Consider the following 15,435-nt stretch of genomic DNA (forward strand, 5'->3'; position numbering starts at 1 on the left):
CCGATTTTAGTGTAGAGAGAGAGAGAGAGAGAGAGAGAGAGAGAAGCTAGCTATCAGCTGTTTCAGCAATATTCTGTGCCTTATGGATAGCTTGCATGCTGCATGCAATGTGCTTTTACTCGATGAATTTTCGTTTTCAAGGTCTGAGCAAAATGGGAGGCATTGGATTTGGAATTCCAGGAAATTTAAAACCAAAAGTGATGTGCTGGAAACTGTACAACAGAATCTAAGAGGTTAATTTCATGAGCTCCAAGAGGACAATCCACATACACACAAGCTAAGTTGTTGAGTGACCAAAACAATCAAAGGAAATCGGTCGTTAATAGTGTGAATTTGGATTGGATTGATTATTGCTAGAAGGTGTGGTAAGTCTCCGAATGTAAGCATTTCATGACAGCATATGCAAGTATCGCAAAAGAACAACATATTATTCATGATCGTCATTGTGGTTTAGGATTCGATAGTATTGTGAATCTAAACCATAATTAAGTTGACTCTTATTGAATGTTTGATTATGACAATATATGTTTGACAAAATATGTTTTTCATGACAATATATGTTTGACAAAAGAACTCTATCGATAATGTATGGCATTGGTTCATGGTTGTAAAGTACACTCGATGAAGCAAGGTTGTTACGTAATTATAATCTTGCATTATTTGCCTCAATTTATTGTGTACTTATCTTCTGTTAAAGTGTCTACTCCATTAATACCCAAATATGAATATAGGGCAGAATGGAGCAATGTTTAAATTAATAATTACAGTAAATACTTTAATTCATGTTATTTATTAGAGGAAAAATGTGGGGTGGGGTTTGATCATTATACTTCTTCCACTTGTACTGCTTCACATTTTTCAACTTATTCTGTTTTGATTTTCTCAAAAATAAAGATAAAAATAAAAAAAATAAAAATTATTCTGTTTTGAAGAAAAGAGTAACAAAGTGTAGTCATGCATGACAATTTGTGAAGGTGCCCTACTGATAGCCTTAGTATGTATTTCACTTTCATAATTGGCATCCATGATTATCATCTTTTCACATTGTGACACTAGGTTAATTTCGTTATTCCATTACGAGGCAATCTTCCGGCGAGAATAAAATCAAACACGTAAGTTCAGATGTATACAAAGAATGCTTTGAACCATTTGACAGACCTCTTGCAACATTCGATTGAGTGAACTACTACTATTTGCTACTCAGTACTACGGTCTGATGATATTCATTTTCGCTTATAAGTGAGAGGTCTTAGGTTCGAATCTCGTGGATGGCGAATTCAATATCAAATTAGGCTACCCATTGTGTGACTTAGCCGAACTCCCCCTACTTCTAGTGTAAAAATATCGATGTAATAAAAAAATAAAAAAATAAAAAAAAAGTATCAAGTGACCCATATTTAAACACAGTGGAGAGGTGAAGGACAACCATTTGAACATTGTATAACGAAGATTACAAATTTAATAACAAAATATTTCATACATTTGTTGCCCCTTTTTCTTGACTCATGGCAATGACCCTAAACCCTAAAGAACAAAGGCAGAAAATTTAAAGACAAAAATAGGGGGTGTCTACTTTGAAGGTGTGGAAATCATAATATAGGCCACAAGCATTTTTCTTCCTTCCCTTGATGGGTTTTCATTCAACTCCACATCTTGTTGTTGTGTCCATTTGGGCTTACTACCGGGCGTGGAGTAACCAAAAGTGGGAGTGCATAAATCAAGGGGTATGGGAGTGATTGCGAGGCAGAGGGTGGCGGAGAGGAGGAGGAGCGGAAGTTGTGTTGAAGACCATGGGCGGCAGCGGCGGAGGGCATTGGTAACACTTGGTGAAGAGGCCAAATGTGTCGATCTGGTGCACAAAGTTTGTAATGCTCGCCCAGCCCCCGAATCCAAACCCGACCACAAACACCCACACCACCACAAACACATTGATTGTGTATGATCCTATCCATCCTCCTAGGAATCTCGGTGGGCTCTCCACTGCATTCTGCATCATCACAACCATTCATCACAAAACCATCAGTCACATTGTGATTAAAACAACAAATCCATTGCAAAAAACAAGTTGCTCTATCATAGTTAAGCCTACCATGTCAAAAAATTCTTGTATACAAATTCAAAGTGTATACATACAAACATTGTATACACAATTTATACACAAAATGGGCACGATTGGCTGGTATAATATATCAATCTAGACTACCTAATTTCCAATATATGGTCGATATTAGAAAAATATAGAGGCATTATCCAAGTTTAGTGATTTATGACTGTAAACCCTAAACATGTCACGTTGTCAACACATGATCAATATATATATATATATCAGCATAGACCAACAATTAAGGTTCACAAGTTTATTGCTGTAGACCCTGAACACAACATTGCCATAAATCATATACTGTAATTGGTACCAGAAACCAACAAAGAAATTTGAGAAATGCTAAAGAGACTCTTAAAGTGGAGCTCTCTACTAGATTTTCTGTCACTTCACAGTTTAATGTTAATTTTCGTGTCAACATAATAAACATTGTGTCAAAAACATGAGGTAACAAAAAATTTATGAAGAATTCCACTTTTGAAAGAATCTCTTTAAAATTTCTCGAGAAGTTTTACCCTAGGGAATAATTTCTGGAGAAATTCTACCCTAGGAAAGAATTTCTCTGCTTTAACACAAAGGGTTTCACATACGGTTGGCATCTGAGTATTTAACTACGCAGAGAGTACGGCACATATAATGCATCAACTATCAATAAAAAGTAAAACCCAGTTGGTGATTTTTAGAGTCCTCCTCAGATAAAGGAGCATCAATTATCAATACAACACTGTATCAGGTACGAAATCGATATTCCAATTGATGCAGCAAGAATCTTGTGCTTTTTCTCAAGTGTGCATACATACATACATATATGTATTGATCTTTATTGCTTTTTCTGTTGGATTAAGCAATTGAAAGTAGAAAAATAATGAATTCCCCAGTTATCCAAAAAGATCATACAATTTACAGGTTAAAATATTAAGGAGGGCCGGGTCTGGTCTGCTAGACTGTGACCACACGCTACCTCTCTGTTCTTTTTTCTCTCTTTTTTTTAATTAAAATTTTATTCTTTTAATGATTATCTTATTGATTAATGAATTTATATTTTTGTTTGGTCAAAATTTATGACTCAATACGCAGAGACTGATAAAAGTACTTGATTCAGGCTTTCCATCTGGCGTTGCAGATTTGGACAAAATATACGCTATGCAATGCAGTTAAGATGGTAAATTTGTAAATTCACGAGCACGTGTGAGGGTGTAATGGGGTACCTCTCTTGCAGCAGCTGATCTGTAAGTGAAAATGTGGGCCAGTGCTGGGATGATGTAGACTGTGAAGCTGACTAGGAGTGATCCAACGGTGGAATTGATTGGTCCAAAGAATGGGAAGATGATGGCCAAGAACCAGATGGGGATCACCACAGGCAGTCTTGCTGCTGCTCTCTTGCACAAGCTCTTGCATTCATGCATGCCAATGGCTTTCTCCCACACAAAGTATAGTGGTGTGCATGCAAACCCAAATGTTATAAACTGCAAACACACAATAAAACCCACAGTTTAGATTACACGAATCAATAAAAAAAATTCGAGGGACCGTCTAATACTGTGAATCTAAACTACAATGAGTCAGATTTACAACATAAGTGTGACTGGAGAGCGTAACGAGTTAAGTGTATGTGTACATGCCTGGTGGATGAGCATTAAAATGACAGCCATGTCTCTGAAGGGAGATTTAGGGAGGAGAGAGAAAGCGTTGGAGTGGTTAAGAAGCAAGTCTCCAAATGCCCAATACACTGCTGATGCAGAGGGAAGGGTCAGTGTCAGCACATACAGGGTAGCAAATAAATATATGGCCTTGAACTTCTGAGGTTTCCACATTGCATGCATGATCTCCCTGCAATTTCAATTTCCCCCACCAAAAGTAATCAAATTAAATCATCATCTTCAGCAATTAATAATAATTTTCTACAAGAAATGAGGGCATCATGGGAATTTTCTGAAAAATAGCTGTAAATACTGGGGAGTACAAGCAGGGAAACAAGAAGATTTGATTTTTCTTGAAAAGGATTGATCATTAGATACCCTGGTTAGATCATGTCCCCAACAATAGAAGGTTTAGTCACTTTCAAATGACGTTAAGCCCCTTGTTTTCTGCTTATTTTTGTCCCATGAACAGTATTTAAAATTTTAAAAATTTACATAAGCATGTGTAATTTTGTAATTAACAAAAAAAAAACATGGGTTTTTCTTTTCTCAACATTAAAAAAATAGTGTAATTTGTATACTGCATTTCAAGTTTGTCCTGGTCTGGATTGATGTTGAAAATTAAGGTTTAATTAAATGTGTAAACATAAATTAAAATGCAGAAAAATAGAAGCCAATATTCTAAATCTGAGGCTTGCGTCTTACACAGTAACAGCATGTCCCCCGAAGGTGTATAGAATGTTTGTGGCCCCGGTGAAGTATAGCACCAGCTTAGTCGGACCAGAGTGCTTCACTCCCTCAACCTATCATAAGTTTTTTTACAGTTTTACAACACAGAAATTACCATGAACAATGAACATGTATGGAGATTTTGTAGGGTAATTAGGTGATTAAAGTTACCAAATTTATTTACCTGGCCATGGAGGAAGGAGGCAATGGTGAGGTACCAAGCAGTGTAAGTGGTCATAACAAGGCCCAAAAATGACCAAACTCTGTAGTTGTGAAATGAAGGGATAAAGACAGTGGTGGCACAGCAAGCTCCGAAGATGTAAGTCCAAGTCCTCTTGTCCAGATTATCATTTATGTAATATATATTACTGCAAATTAACAACAACATTTAGAAAGATGCCCACAGTTGCATGGAAATTGAAAAAGGACCAGATGTTTATTACTTTTCACTTATTTTTTATTGGAAAATTGATTTAAAAATGGAGATGGAGTTAAAGATAGGGGTTAGAGATGCTTAGGTACCTTGCACAAGCTATGAGTTGAATGACAGATCCAAATAGAAGAAATGTGCAGTTAAATGCCAACCCCACGTTCCTCCAGTGTTTCCCAAGCAGTCCATCAAGAACTTCAAACCACTAATCACCAAATAACAAAACCCATGTCAGAATTTGGCAACAAAAAAAAACATGGGTTGCGTGGAAAATGTCGTAAAGATTCACAATCTAGCAACATAACATAAACGATTACACGACGCGTTATTGTTGACATTTATAATTAGAGAGTGAGATGAAGTTCTTGCCTGGATGACATGGTTTCTGAAATCAATTTTTTCTCTTTCTTTTCTGGTTCTGTATTCAATATAGAGTGTGCTAATCAGGTAAGCAGTCCAACTGCCCAACAAGCCATAGAAAAGCTGGAAGAGAATCCCAGAGAGCATTCCCAGCTGCGAGAATGAGTACGGCAAAGTAAGCAGAACTTGAGCCACCTGCAAAACACATAACAAAAACCCATACAGACATTAACACAATCACTTACCAAACAAAACAAAAAAAAAAGACAACTTTTTTCCTTCAAAAACACAGACTTTTCACAAACCTGATTGGAAGCACAGCTGAACCAAGCATCATAAGCAGACCCACCATCCCATAAGAACTTGGAGAGCTTGCTCTTGAAGCTCTTGGCCTTCCCATCTGCCTCCATTTCTACATAATTTCCTACTATCACTGTTTCCACCACCTTATCTGATGACTCCATTGCTAAAGTTCCCTCCTTTACTCAAATGGGTTGAACTAAAATCTGGTTGTCTTAATTTGTTCGATACAGAAATGTGGTGGGTTTTAATTTGAATGGTGACGAAGTTGAGTGAGGAGAGGGGTATATATATACAAGGCACGAGGTGGGTTCTGGTTCTCGGAAGCCTGACAAAGTCTCTCCCCCCCTCTCTCTCTCTCTCTCTCCCCCCTCTCTCTCCTCTCTCTCTCTCTGTCTTTTTGAGGGGGGTATTTTTAAGGGGCTAGACGCATTTTCTATCTTTTCTTATTTGTGCGGTCACGGTTAAAACATGTTAATATTTTATATTAATTTTTTTTATAAAGATAATAAGATAAAAAATAATAAAAATTATAAAATATTAACGTAACTTAATCGTAATCGCATAAAATAAGAAAAGATGAGAAAGACATCCAAACAGGAAGCCAGACAACCGGCCTTCATTTTTGTGAAGAGAGTAAATCCCTTTTGGGGTATGTGGGTGGCTCTAACGAAACCTGATGGTTCTCGGGCCTTTTTTGGTAATTAAAATTAGGGGAATTTTTGTTGTTTAGTTCATAATATTAAATTAATATGTGATGTTAATTAGAATTTTGTTTGTAAACTAATTAATTATGTGGAGCGTGAATGGCTTGTCCGCACGAGCGGGTCTACCCGCTTCCCGAGCTGGCTGGATGATTATTACACTTGTTTAGTTACATAATCACCTTATTTACTATCCATAATCACCTTCATGCCACACAATTTCTTTTAGATAAAAGTATACATAATCTTCACAATGGCATTCTTGATTGGATCCTAAAGATAATAAATTTTTTTTTACGAAAAATAGGTTCATATTCATATTCTCGTTCTGTGACACATTGCGTGAATAAAGATAAAGATAAAGATGTCATAACTTTGTGGTAGGCAAGGTTTTCTCTAAATATGGTGTCTCGTTGCAATTTTTCAAGAGAATTGTTATTGTATTTATCTTGCAAATGAATTTTAGATGATAATGTGATATCATGTATAAAATGTACATAAAAACATGCATATGTTATAAAAAGGTCAAAGTTAGAGGAATAACATTTTTGATGGTAGGTGCAAGGTAAATGTAAAATGTCACACTAAAACTATAGCACAAGAGGAAATAAAAGGCAGAAAAATAGATGATGTTACTGATATTTTTCTCTCGTTCTCTTCTTCTTATATTTTCTGTAACTTGAAAACATCTGGAGTGCTCTATTTATAGAGCAACTCCAAACTGATGCAGTTAATGCATTTTGAAACTTACGACACTTCCTTTGACAATACAATTTCTATGTATTTACATATTCAACTTTTACTTTGCATGGGCATTGAAAACTTCTGCCCATGCTGAAGACTTCTGCTAATATACTGTGGGCATTCATTACCCACCAGACTTTTCAACAGCATAAGTTATTTATAAAAATGGCAAGTTGCGCTTACATATATAGGTTTGATGTCACTTTTTTTTGCATATATCATCACATGATCGAGAAAGGCAATAGGGAACAAGTTACATGTAAAAAAATTTCTATATGTAGAGTAACAGATGCATCCAAGTGAAGAATTATGTAGCCCTATAACAAACAAGGGATGTGTACAAATTACATTGGCTTTCTCTTTTGCGTGGAATGTGCTCCCTAATGAATCTATGCATGCATATTTTTACATTTTAGGAGTGTTTATGGAAGGAAATTAAAACAATCAAAGATTTAGTTTGGTCAAGGGTAATATAGTAAGACCAAAAAATGCAAGTCGTGTTAATTTTTTTTTTCATAATTTCTGTAGAAGAACAAGGTGCTTAGGAGGGAGGGGGACATAGGGCAGGGAAACAGTGAAGGGGGGAAATTATAACAAAGTAGACCACATGATTGCAGCCAAACGGGCGTGGTCGCTTTACAAGAAGAAGAAAAGCTGCTTTTTTCACATGGCTTTTGCTATCTATTGTATTTGCCAACCTCAAAATCTCCTCCTCCCTCAATTGCTTTTTGGTGTGGTGGACTCGAGAACAGAACCTCCCCACTCCCACTCCCGCTCCCACCACCACCGCTGCTGCTGTAAAAAACAAAGCCCAAATTCCAATCGAAAATCTCACCGCTTTGCAACAGAAAAAATCTTACTTATTTACTCACTCCACAGCCTTTCACATGGTTCCTTATTATTTTCACTAGAATTCACATTGTGGACAAAATATGTGGCCAATATAAAACACCAGTCTCCACAGTTTTGCTTGCTGCATCATGTGCATGCGCTTGGAAATAGCATCTCCTTTCATATTATCACTCCTAGCTGCTGCATTTTCGTAATGTGATTGTAGGGATTAAAATTTGTGACTTATTTCAACATTAGGACGAGAAGTATTTCTAGATTAATAGCTAGCTAGTTTTATCACGTATTTTAATTTAGTTATTCAACAATTGTCGGCTAAAAGATTTAAACCTGAGAACCTTCTCCAATATCGTAATAACAAATATAACTAAACAAAATGATCATTAATAACCACAGTTATTTGAATCTAAATGATTAATAGCAACATAATATGTAGAGTATTTGATGGAAAGAATGCAAAGCCTTCATTCATAATTTGTCTGAACTCTAACTATATATAAGATTTTATTTTATTTTTCAGCTCTTTGTACTTGCAAGAGGAACTACGTAACAACTAGATCCCTTTTTATTTAGTTGAAAATATAAGAAAAATTAGGCATATATTGCACCCCGTGACCTACCAAATTGCTGGCTAACCTAGCAGCAAAGGATTTTAGCATATGTATTAACATATATCAGATTTGATACGTCAATGTGATTCTTTGACCGTCCTCTAATTTCCCCATTAACACAAACATGTGAATTGAAACAGACAGCCTTCCTAAACCATGCTACAATAATTCTTAACAAAAACAAAAGGAAAAGACTAGATTAATAAAATAAATGAAAAATAAAAAGGAGTAAAAGGTCCAGTATATTATATATAGTTCACCGTTTTAACCAGATGACAAACATTTGGGTAACTATCGGTAATAATATTACACCAAGAACGTATATATTTTCCTCCACTTTTTCACCTTTTTCAAAGCAGTGTGAAGATTGATAGGGTTTTTGAATTCGAACAACAAAGTCACCCAGAGAGATTACATGATTATCTTCCACCTAATGATGATGAAGCATGATGATGAGTTTGTCCTTATTTAAATAATTAGGATTATAAACCCATTTATGCAGTAGTGCTAATGATTTTAAGAAATCACCACGAATTCATCAGGTGTAAAAAGTTTTGTTTGGATGCAGGGCAACATATTCATGGGTTTTGTTGGGCACCCACGTACATCCTATTCTTTGTTTGGGCATGCTTCCTAGTCTCTATAACCAGAAACATTCCCTGTGACTTGTGTCTCCTTTGACTGAGCCCTCAGCACCATATGATTCTGCATATTATACATGCATGCTTATTCTCATATATTACATCTTATCATCCAGACCCCTTGGTGGTATCACTGTTTATCATATGATATGAGATCTAAAGTACCGCAGGCAGATACCAGATAGATATATGTATATATATCAAGGGTTAGCACTCCCCTTCAGATCACTAATACTAGCAGTCTAGTACTGATTTGGTAGAATGTTTGAAAGCAACTTCAGAGCAAAATGATGCCCTAGTTAGGTCGCCATTGTAGTTTTGTTATGTGAAATCAACAAAGAAATAACTCCATCAAATTGTGCCCATTATGATATAGCCGTACAGGTCAACGATTATTACGTATATTAACGAATTCATAAATTGATCTCTATGAGATTGCCGTGTTTGCTCCATTATCTTTAGCATTCACTATTTGTAAAAGTACTATCAATACGACAGGATACTGATTTTTATACTCTTAATTTAACTTTTAACACTCCAAATTAAGTAATTTATAACTATAGTTATGATTCTCTCGCAATCGGAGTGCCAAAAGCTAACCTCTGCGTCTGTCAAAATCCCTACCCAATTCTTAAGTTGCTAGTTGCGTAGTTTGGTCTTGAACAACACTGCAAATCAAGACAATTGAATTCTAATATTCATAAAGCTATAGTACGACGAGAAGGCTAAAACCAAGACAAAGGCACAAAGCATGGTTATCCCTTTTAATTTTGTCTCCGAAATTTTCATCTCTTGAAACGTTACTTTGTGTGACAAATCTAGAGACAAAGCATGTTAGTTGCTATGAATTTTGTTTCCATACATTAATGTTTTGGAGTCTAAATAAGGTGGGGGACCAAAACACAAAAGCCATATATATCATTGAGATTAACCAGTAATGCTGACTAATTATGATGAATCATCATTTTACCCATCAATTCTTTTTGTTAAGATCTCCATTATATTTATTAGATTCATTTACTTAAATCAAACAACAAGTTTACATACGTATTCACAATCCAACAACACAAATATATTATGTTATCTAATAGTCTGAAATCCTCTCCAACTACGTTATTAACCCATTAATTCGTGGACGTTGTGTCTCTATGAACTGAAAACACATGAACATGGTTTTCTTTTTAAACTTAACTTAGAATTTGCGGGTGTATTAATTTGTTCAAGTTAAAGACATTTTTTTTTTCTACTGAGGGAAATATATGCTTAATTAAGCTCTTACATACTGCTTTATCCTTACCAATGATTAAAACTCAATAATTGGTCAAACTTTTGCTCTTCTTTTTTTCTTGATATGTTCATGAACAGTTTGTAGGGTGTTTTTTTGTGCTCATCAGAGAATTACTTGGCTTTTTGGAACCCTACATTGACCTGAAATTCAATTAGAACGAATGGGTCCTTAGTTTTGTGCTAAAGAATCAATTGAAATGTGGTCAACCCCATTAGCAAAATACAAGAAGTGGGTCAAATTTTATATTTATTGCTGCAAAATAATTGAATTGAAGAACATATATGTCACAAAACACAATAATGCTAGATTGTCTTTGTGGCCCTCCTTCCTGAGACCAATTTTTAGGGCCAAAGAATTCTATCATTAAAGAAAATGGGTACAACTTTCGTAACACAGGTTAAAGCTGCAATTTGACAATATTGTACAACTCATGAAAAAGGGAATGAAAAGTATAATTGTATGTTGGATCTATTATTTTTGGAATGCATCTAAGCAAAGTAATTGCCTTAGTTTGTTTTTCCTTGCCTAAAGTATAACAATTTTCTGCACAATTATAGTTTGAATATGATGTTGCTTGTGGTTTTTAACATAGATGCATAAGGTTTGTGGAAGAACATTGTCCATTTCCCTTGCAGCCCAAAATATAATAATTGGATCACTGGAATAAGGAATCTCAAAAAATGAGACAGTTGTCCGCATGAGTATTTTAATGTAGTTTGTGACCTTAATTTACTGAAAAATAAGTATAACGAATAAATTGAAAATTGTATGACAATTTCAGAAATAAAATGACAGTTTATTCCAATTAGAACTACTCCACTATGACCACCTTTTTAGTAGGGAAAAGATTTTTGCACTTCTATTTTGTCGTCATATTCTCAGTTTGTTTAATTATGTCCCTTCATTCACAATTTAGGATAGAACAAGAGAAATAGTGGAAAAGCATAAAGGAGTGGAAGTTATTTTTAAAATCAGTAGCAGGAGAATCGTACTAACCTGACGCCGATCACTTTCTCAGGCTCCATAGGAGAAGAAAAAGGGTATGGGTTCTTACTTTTAAATTTTCTATAATATCTTGCCATGTAACTGAAAGACTTTGACCCATGATAAAATGGTTCGCTGAATGCCAAATTCAGTATGGCCTAAGATCCAAATTGTTATAGGCCATTTTTGTGAAGCCCAATTACATTAGACTATGATATCCCAGCCCATAAGAAAAGAATATTATTGGACGGGCTGAGATCATCTACTAATTAGTGGTCCAAGATGTGAAATACTACTCCTGCCGCGCAACAATTCGCTCGATATTTTGTGCACCCATAGCAACCCAAACCCGCCGACGTTAGCCTAGCCAATAGCCATTAGGCCTTCACACTTAACGTCACTGGAGCTCTAGTCTTTGATCAATCGAGTCGTTGCTCAATCCATTCAGTTCAGATAACTGCTCTAATCACTTGGACTAACCTTTTGCGTACTTGACTGTATGTAACTTATCATAGTAGCTTGACCAATATGGACAATATGTTAATGTCACAAGTTTTGCAATTTTTAGAAATACTTCAGTCAATACATTTTACTCACAAAAGATAGTGTTAACCCACCTGTTTCTGTGTCCTTTATACCCTAATAATCCCTAATCCGAAATGCTTTTTTGCAACCTTTGGTGTTGGTGCCCAGGATGGGGTCACAGTGGGAGCAAGGAAGAGAAACTTGTAGTCTGGGACCCATTCTATCTATTTATTACGTGTTTCACACCCTAGTGGATTGGATGGACTCTAACCTGGTGTTGCAAACGATGGGAGGACGATTTGAGAAAGATTCGAATGAGTTATTAACCCCAACCTCCTTGGTCAGTTATTGAAACGAATCTAGCCTTAACCACCAATAGATCTGGAAATAACTTTGACCAACATGCGAATCAGACTACAAGAAATTTGCTAACTAACCCACATATCACAACCGAGAAGGCCAAAAGGAGATACATAATCAAACACAACAAATCAAAAATCTGATTAAGAGCCCACTATCGTTACAAACCACAAGACCAAAAAGGGAAAAAGTTCAACAAAGAGAAGCAAAGGACAAATGGCTCAACAGTAAGTGGATGACCTGGTGGTTCACCTGGAAGAATTCAAGGTTCTAAAAAACGCTAGGCGCTAGTCGGGCGGCTAGGTGGGCGCCTAGGCAGCTTAGGCGGATTTAGGTAAAGTTCTTGTATATCTTGTAAATAAGTGCATATTGACACCTACAAAAAATTATACTTGTATGAAATCCATGGATAAGATAATAAAGAATGATAAAATGCAAAAAGAGTATCCAACAAGTCCAAAATTTAAAAACAAATTAAGCATATATGTCATATAACCATAGTGAGGAGTATTGTAGAATGACACATATACAACAAGTTTACATTTTAAAACAACATAAAATGCAACTGCAGGAATAAGTGTAAGAAGGAAAAACTAATTAAAAAAATAAAAAAAAATAAAAGAACTTAGATTAAGTCTAACCCGTGCCTTGTAGCCTCTTACCCTAATTTCACAAACAAAACAAGCCGTCGTCACTTTGTCTCTCTAGCGGTCTACCCATTTCTCAAATTCTTCAACTGCAGTGCACAATGCTTGCGAGCGATTGTGCTTCCAACCTCCAGGACCAGGTGCTTGCAAATCACGATTGTGCTTCTAATAGCTTTGCCAATTTCACCTCGAACATCCCCTGTTTGGTTTCCAAGAAAGATGCTCAAACAGTAGGGCAAAAACACAGGTAATCCTTCCATCTTCTTCCATTTTCTCTTCTTCTCCTATCTTGTAGTGTCATGGGTAAAGAAATTCGAGAGTTAGGTATTTGATCTTGGACTATGGATGTCAAAGGTTTTTAATATACCAATTTATCTTTCCCCAATTTGATTTTAGGGTTAAATTTTGGTATTAAACTGGTAAGGCTACAATTCTCCAATCCACATCCCTTTCATCTCTGCTAATTATTCAGGTATGTTTCTTCGCTCGTTTCTCTTATTCATTTTTCCTTGTTGTTCTTTTTCAAAAAAAAAATTAAAAAAATGGGGGGGTCAGGGGGTCAAATTGGAAGAATCCACGGAAATAACAACAAAATAGCACGGGGTCAAACTGGTGAGTGTTGCTCTGATTGGTAAACCCCTGAACAAATGGGGGGTCAGGAATATCTTAAGATCCTTAAGAGCTGGAGAGGTATAAATAAAATGGTCAGAGACAACACATTCATCATTACTGTCTCGGATGAGAACACGACGAACAAGATCCTTACTCAGGTACCTTGGGCGGTCATGAAGCAAAATTTCTCAGTGAAAAGATGGCCAAATGAACGTACTCTAGAAGAAATCCAAATGGATCAGGTTCCCTTTTGGATTTAAATAAAGGGAATCCCTCTGAACCTAAGTACAGAACCGAATATCAAGCGCCTGGCCAAGGAGATTGTGCATTTTGAGGAAATGGAGGCCCCTTCCATGGCTCGTGGTTTCTTGAGGGTGAAAGTTACAGTCAATACCATCAAACCCTTGACTGCAAGTTGTTAGCTGCCAAGGGAACAAAACAAACATACCTGATCGAGTTTCGGTATGAAAGATTGCAAGACTTTTGTTACCGATGTGGTAGAATTGGGCATACTGACACAGAATGCTCGTTTGAACCTAACAAAGGCGGTGTTGCTGGGTATAGAGAATGGACCAAAACGGTGCCTATTCATGATATTTAGGAAGGCCCTAGAATAATAACTATTAACCCGAATGAGCGGAAGTTGGCTGGCGTTGTGAGATTGGTGGTGCAAGACGACCCACAACCGCGAGTCCACAACACGGACGCAAATCTGAGGTTGGAGAAAGCTGGGCATGTGGGGAGGGCCAATGACCAAGAGAAGGCACATAGTACAAAGAATGTGTAGAAAACAGGACAGAGCGAAAGCATCAAAAGCACGGGAAAGGTGAGGTAATCTATCCAATGGATAATGAATAATAATATGCTTTGCTTGAATAGCCAACTCCTCATAGGCCTAGGGCAATTGCACCACCAACCCACCTACTTGGTTGGGTTACCAATCCAACAGGACATTGGGCCATCCGTGAAAATGTAGGAGATCTAGGAGAAACCCATCCGCCAGCTAAGTCTTGTAACCAAGAAAGCCTCACTACTGATAGGCAACATCATCAATCATTACCTTCTATCCGAAACAATAAATCAAGAGGGGAATATTCCCAACCCAGCTTCTGGCTCAATTACAATGGAAACACATGAGACTCAGGAGTTTAGGAAACAAAAGGGGCTTTGAGACAAAGGGGCCTGAAGTTGCTTTATCAGCCAAGAAAAAAATTAAAAAAATGGTAGCATAGGTAACTAATCTGAGAAGGGGAAATAGAGCATCTAAAATATGAGCATAAGAGAAATGTGCCTGAAAGGCAAGCGTGCCATTTATGTGAAGGAAATTTTACAGGAGGTTCCCATTGAGTGCCAAGAGTATTGGGAATATCTTGAAGACATTGAGAGAATAGAAAAGAAGGAGATGCAAGCTCAAAAAATGGGAGGATCCCTCTGAAGTGTTGGCGGCTGGCCTTCAACAACCGTAGGTCTACCATAATACACCTCTTATGGAACTGTCGTGGTCTTAGGTTGGACACAGTAGTTCGGGCCCTTCATGGGCTAATCTGGAAGTATAGACCCTCTATGATCTTTCTATCTGAGATAAAAAAGAAAGATCATAGATTAGATGGAGTCCGAAGATGTATAGGGTATTACCAAGGTTTTAATATCCCTCGAATTGGAAGAGCATGAGGTCTTAGTATGTGGTGGGATGCCTTTCTGAAAGTTAACATTTTATTCTCCTCCAGCATATTATTGATGCTTGTATCCGTATGAATGACTCAAATTTTTGGGTGCATGTTACCTGGGTGTATGGTACATCCTATTGTGCAGAAAAGGTTGAGTTTTGGAATTGGATAGATAATGCCTTCGGCCTAACTAACATACTCTGCCTGTGTAGAGGTGATTTCAATGAGTTTATCTAGGATCAT

The 15,435-nt window shown here is 36.7% G+C and overlaps 1 protein-coding gene across 1 annotated transcript; it reads right to left on the bottom strand.

Moving 5' to 3' along the window:
* Positions 1-1,415: 1,415 nt before the first annotated feature.
* LOC103966246 (auxin transporter-like protein 2) lies at positions 1,416-5,925 on the bottom strand. The gene is made up of 8 exons (XM_009379404.3): positions 5,566-5,925; positions 5,270-5,455; positions 4,993-5,105; positions 4,655-4,838; positions 4,447-4,544; positions 3,724-3,931; positions 3,310-3,567; positions 1,416-1,987 (listed from the first exon to the last, which is right to left on the bottom strand). The coding sequence occupies exons 1-8, from the start codon at positions 5,722-5,724 to the stop codon at positions 1,718-1,720; spliced, it is 1,476 nt and encodes a 491-aa protein (XP_009377679.2). The 5' UTR covers positions 5,725-5,925; the 3' UTR covers positions 1,416-1,717.
* Positions 5,926-15,435: the final 9,510 nt, after the last annotated feature.

This window comes from the organism of the source record quoted next, unplaced genomic scaffold (genome assembly GCF_019419815.1).
Source record: "Pyrus x bretschneideri cultivar Hongxiangsu unplaced genomic scaffold, Pyrus_bretschneideri_v1 Contig7, whole genome shotgun sequence".
Classification (NCBI taxonomy): domain Eukaryota; kingdom Viridiplantae; phylum Streptophyta; class Magnoliopsida; order Rosales; family Rosaceae; genus Pyrus; species Pyrus x bretschneideri.

Coding starts and splice junctions, on each gene's coding strand:
- LOC103966246 (XM_009379404.3), bottom strand. CDS start 5,724: ATGGAGTCATCAGATAAGGTGGTGGAAACAGTGATAGTAGGAAATTAT. Junction 5,106..5,269: donor TCAGAAACCATGTCATCCAG/GCAAGAACTTCA, acceptor TTTGGTGATTAG/TGGTTTGAAGTTCTTGATGG. Junction 3,932..4,446: donor GGGGGACATGCTGTTACTGT/GTAAGACGCAAG, acceptor TTGAAATTGCAG/GGAGATCATGCATGCAATGT.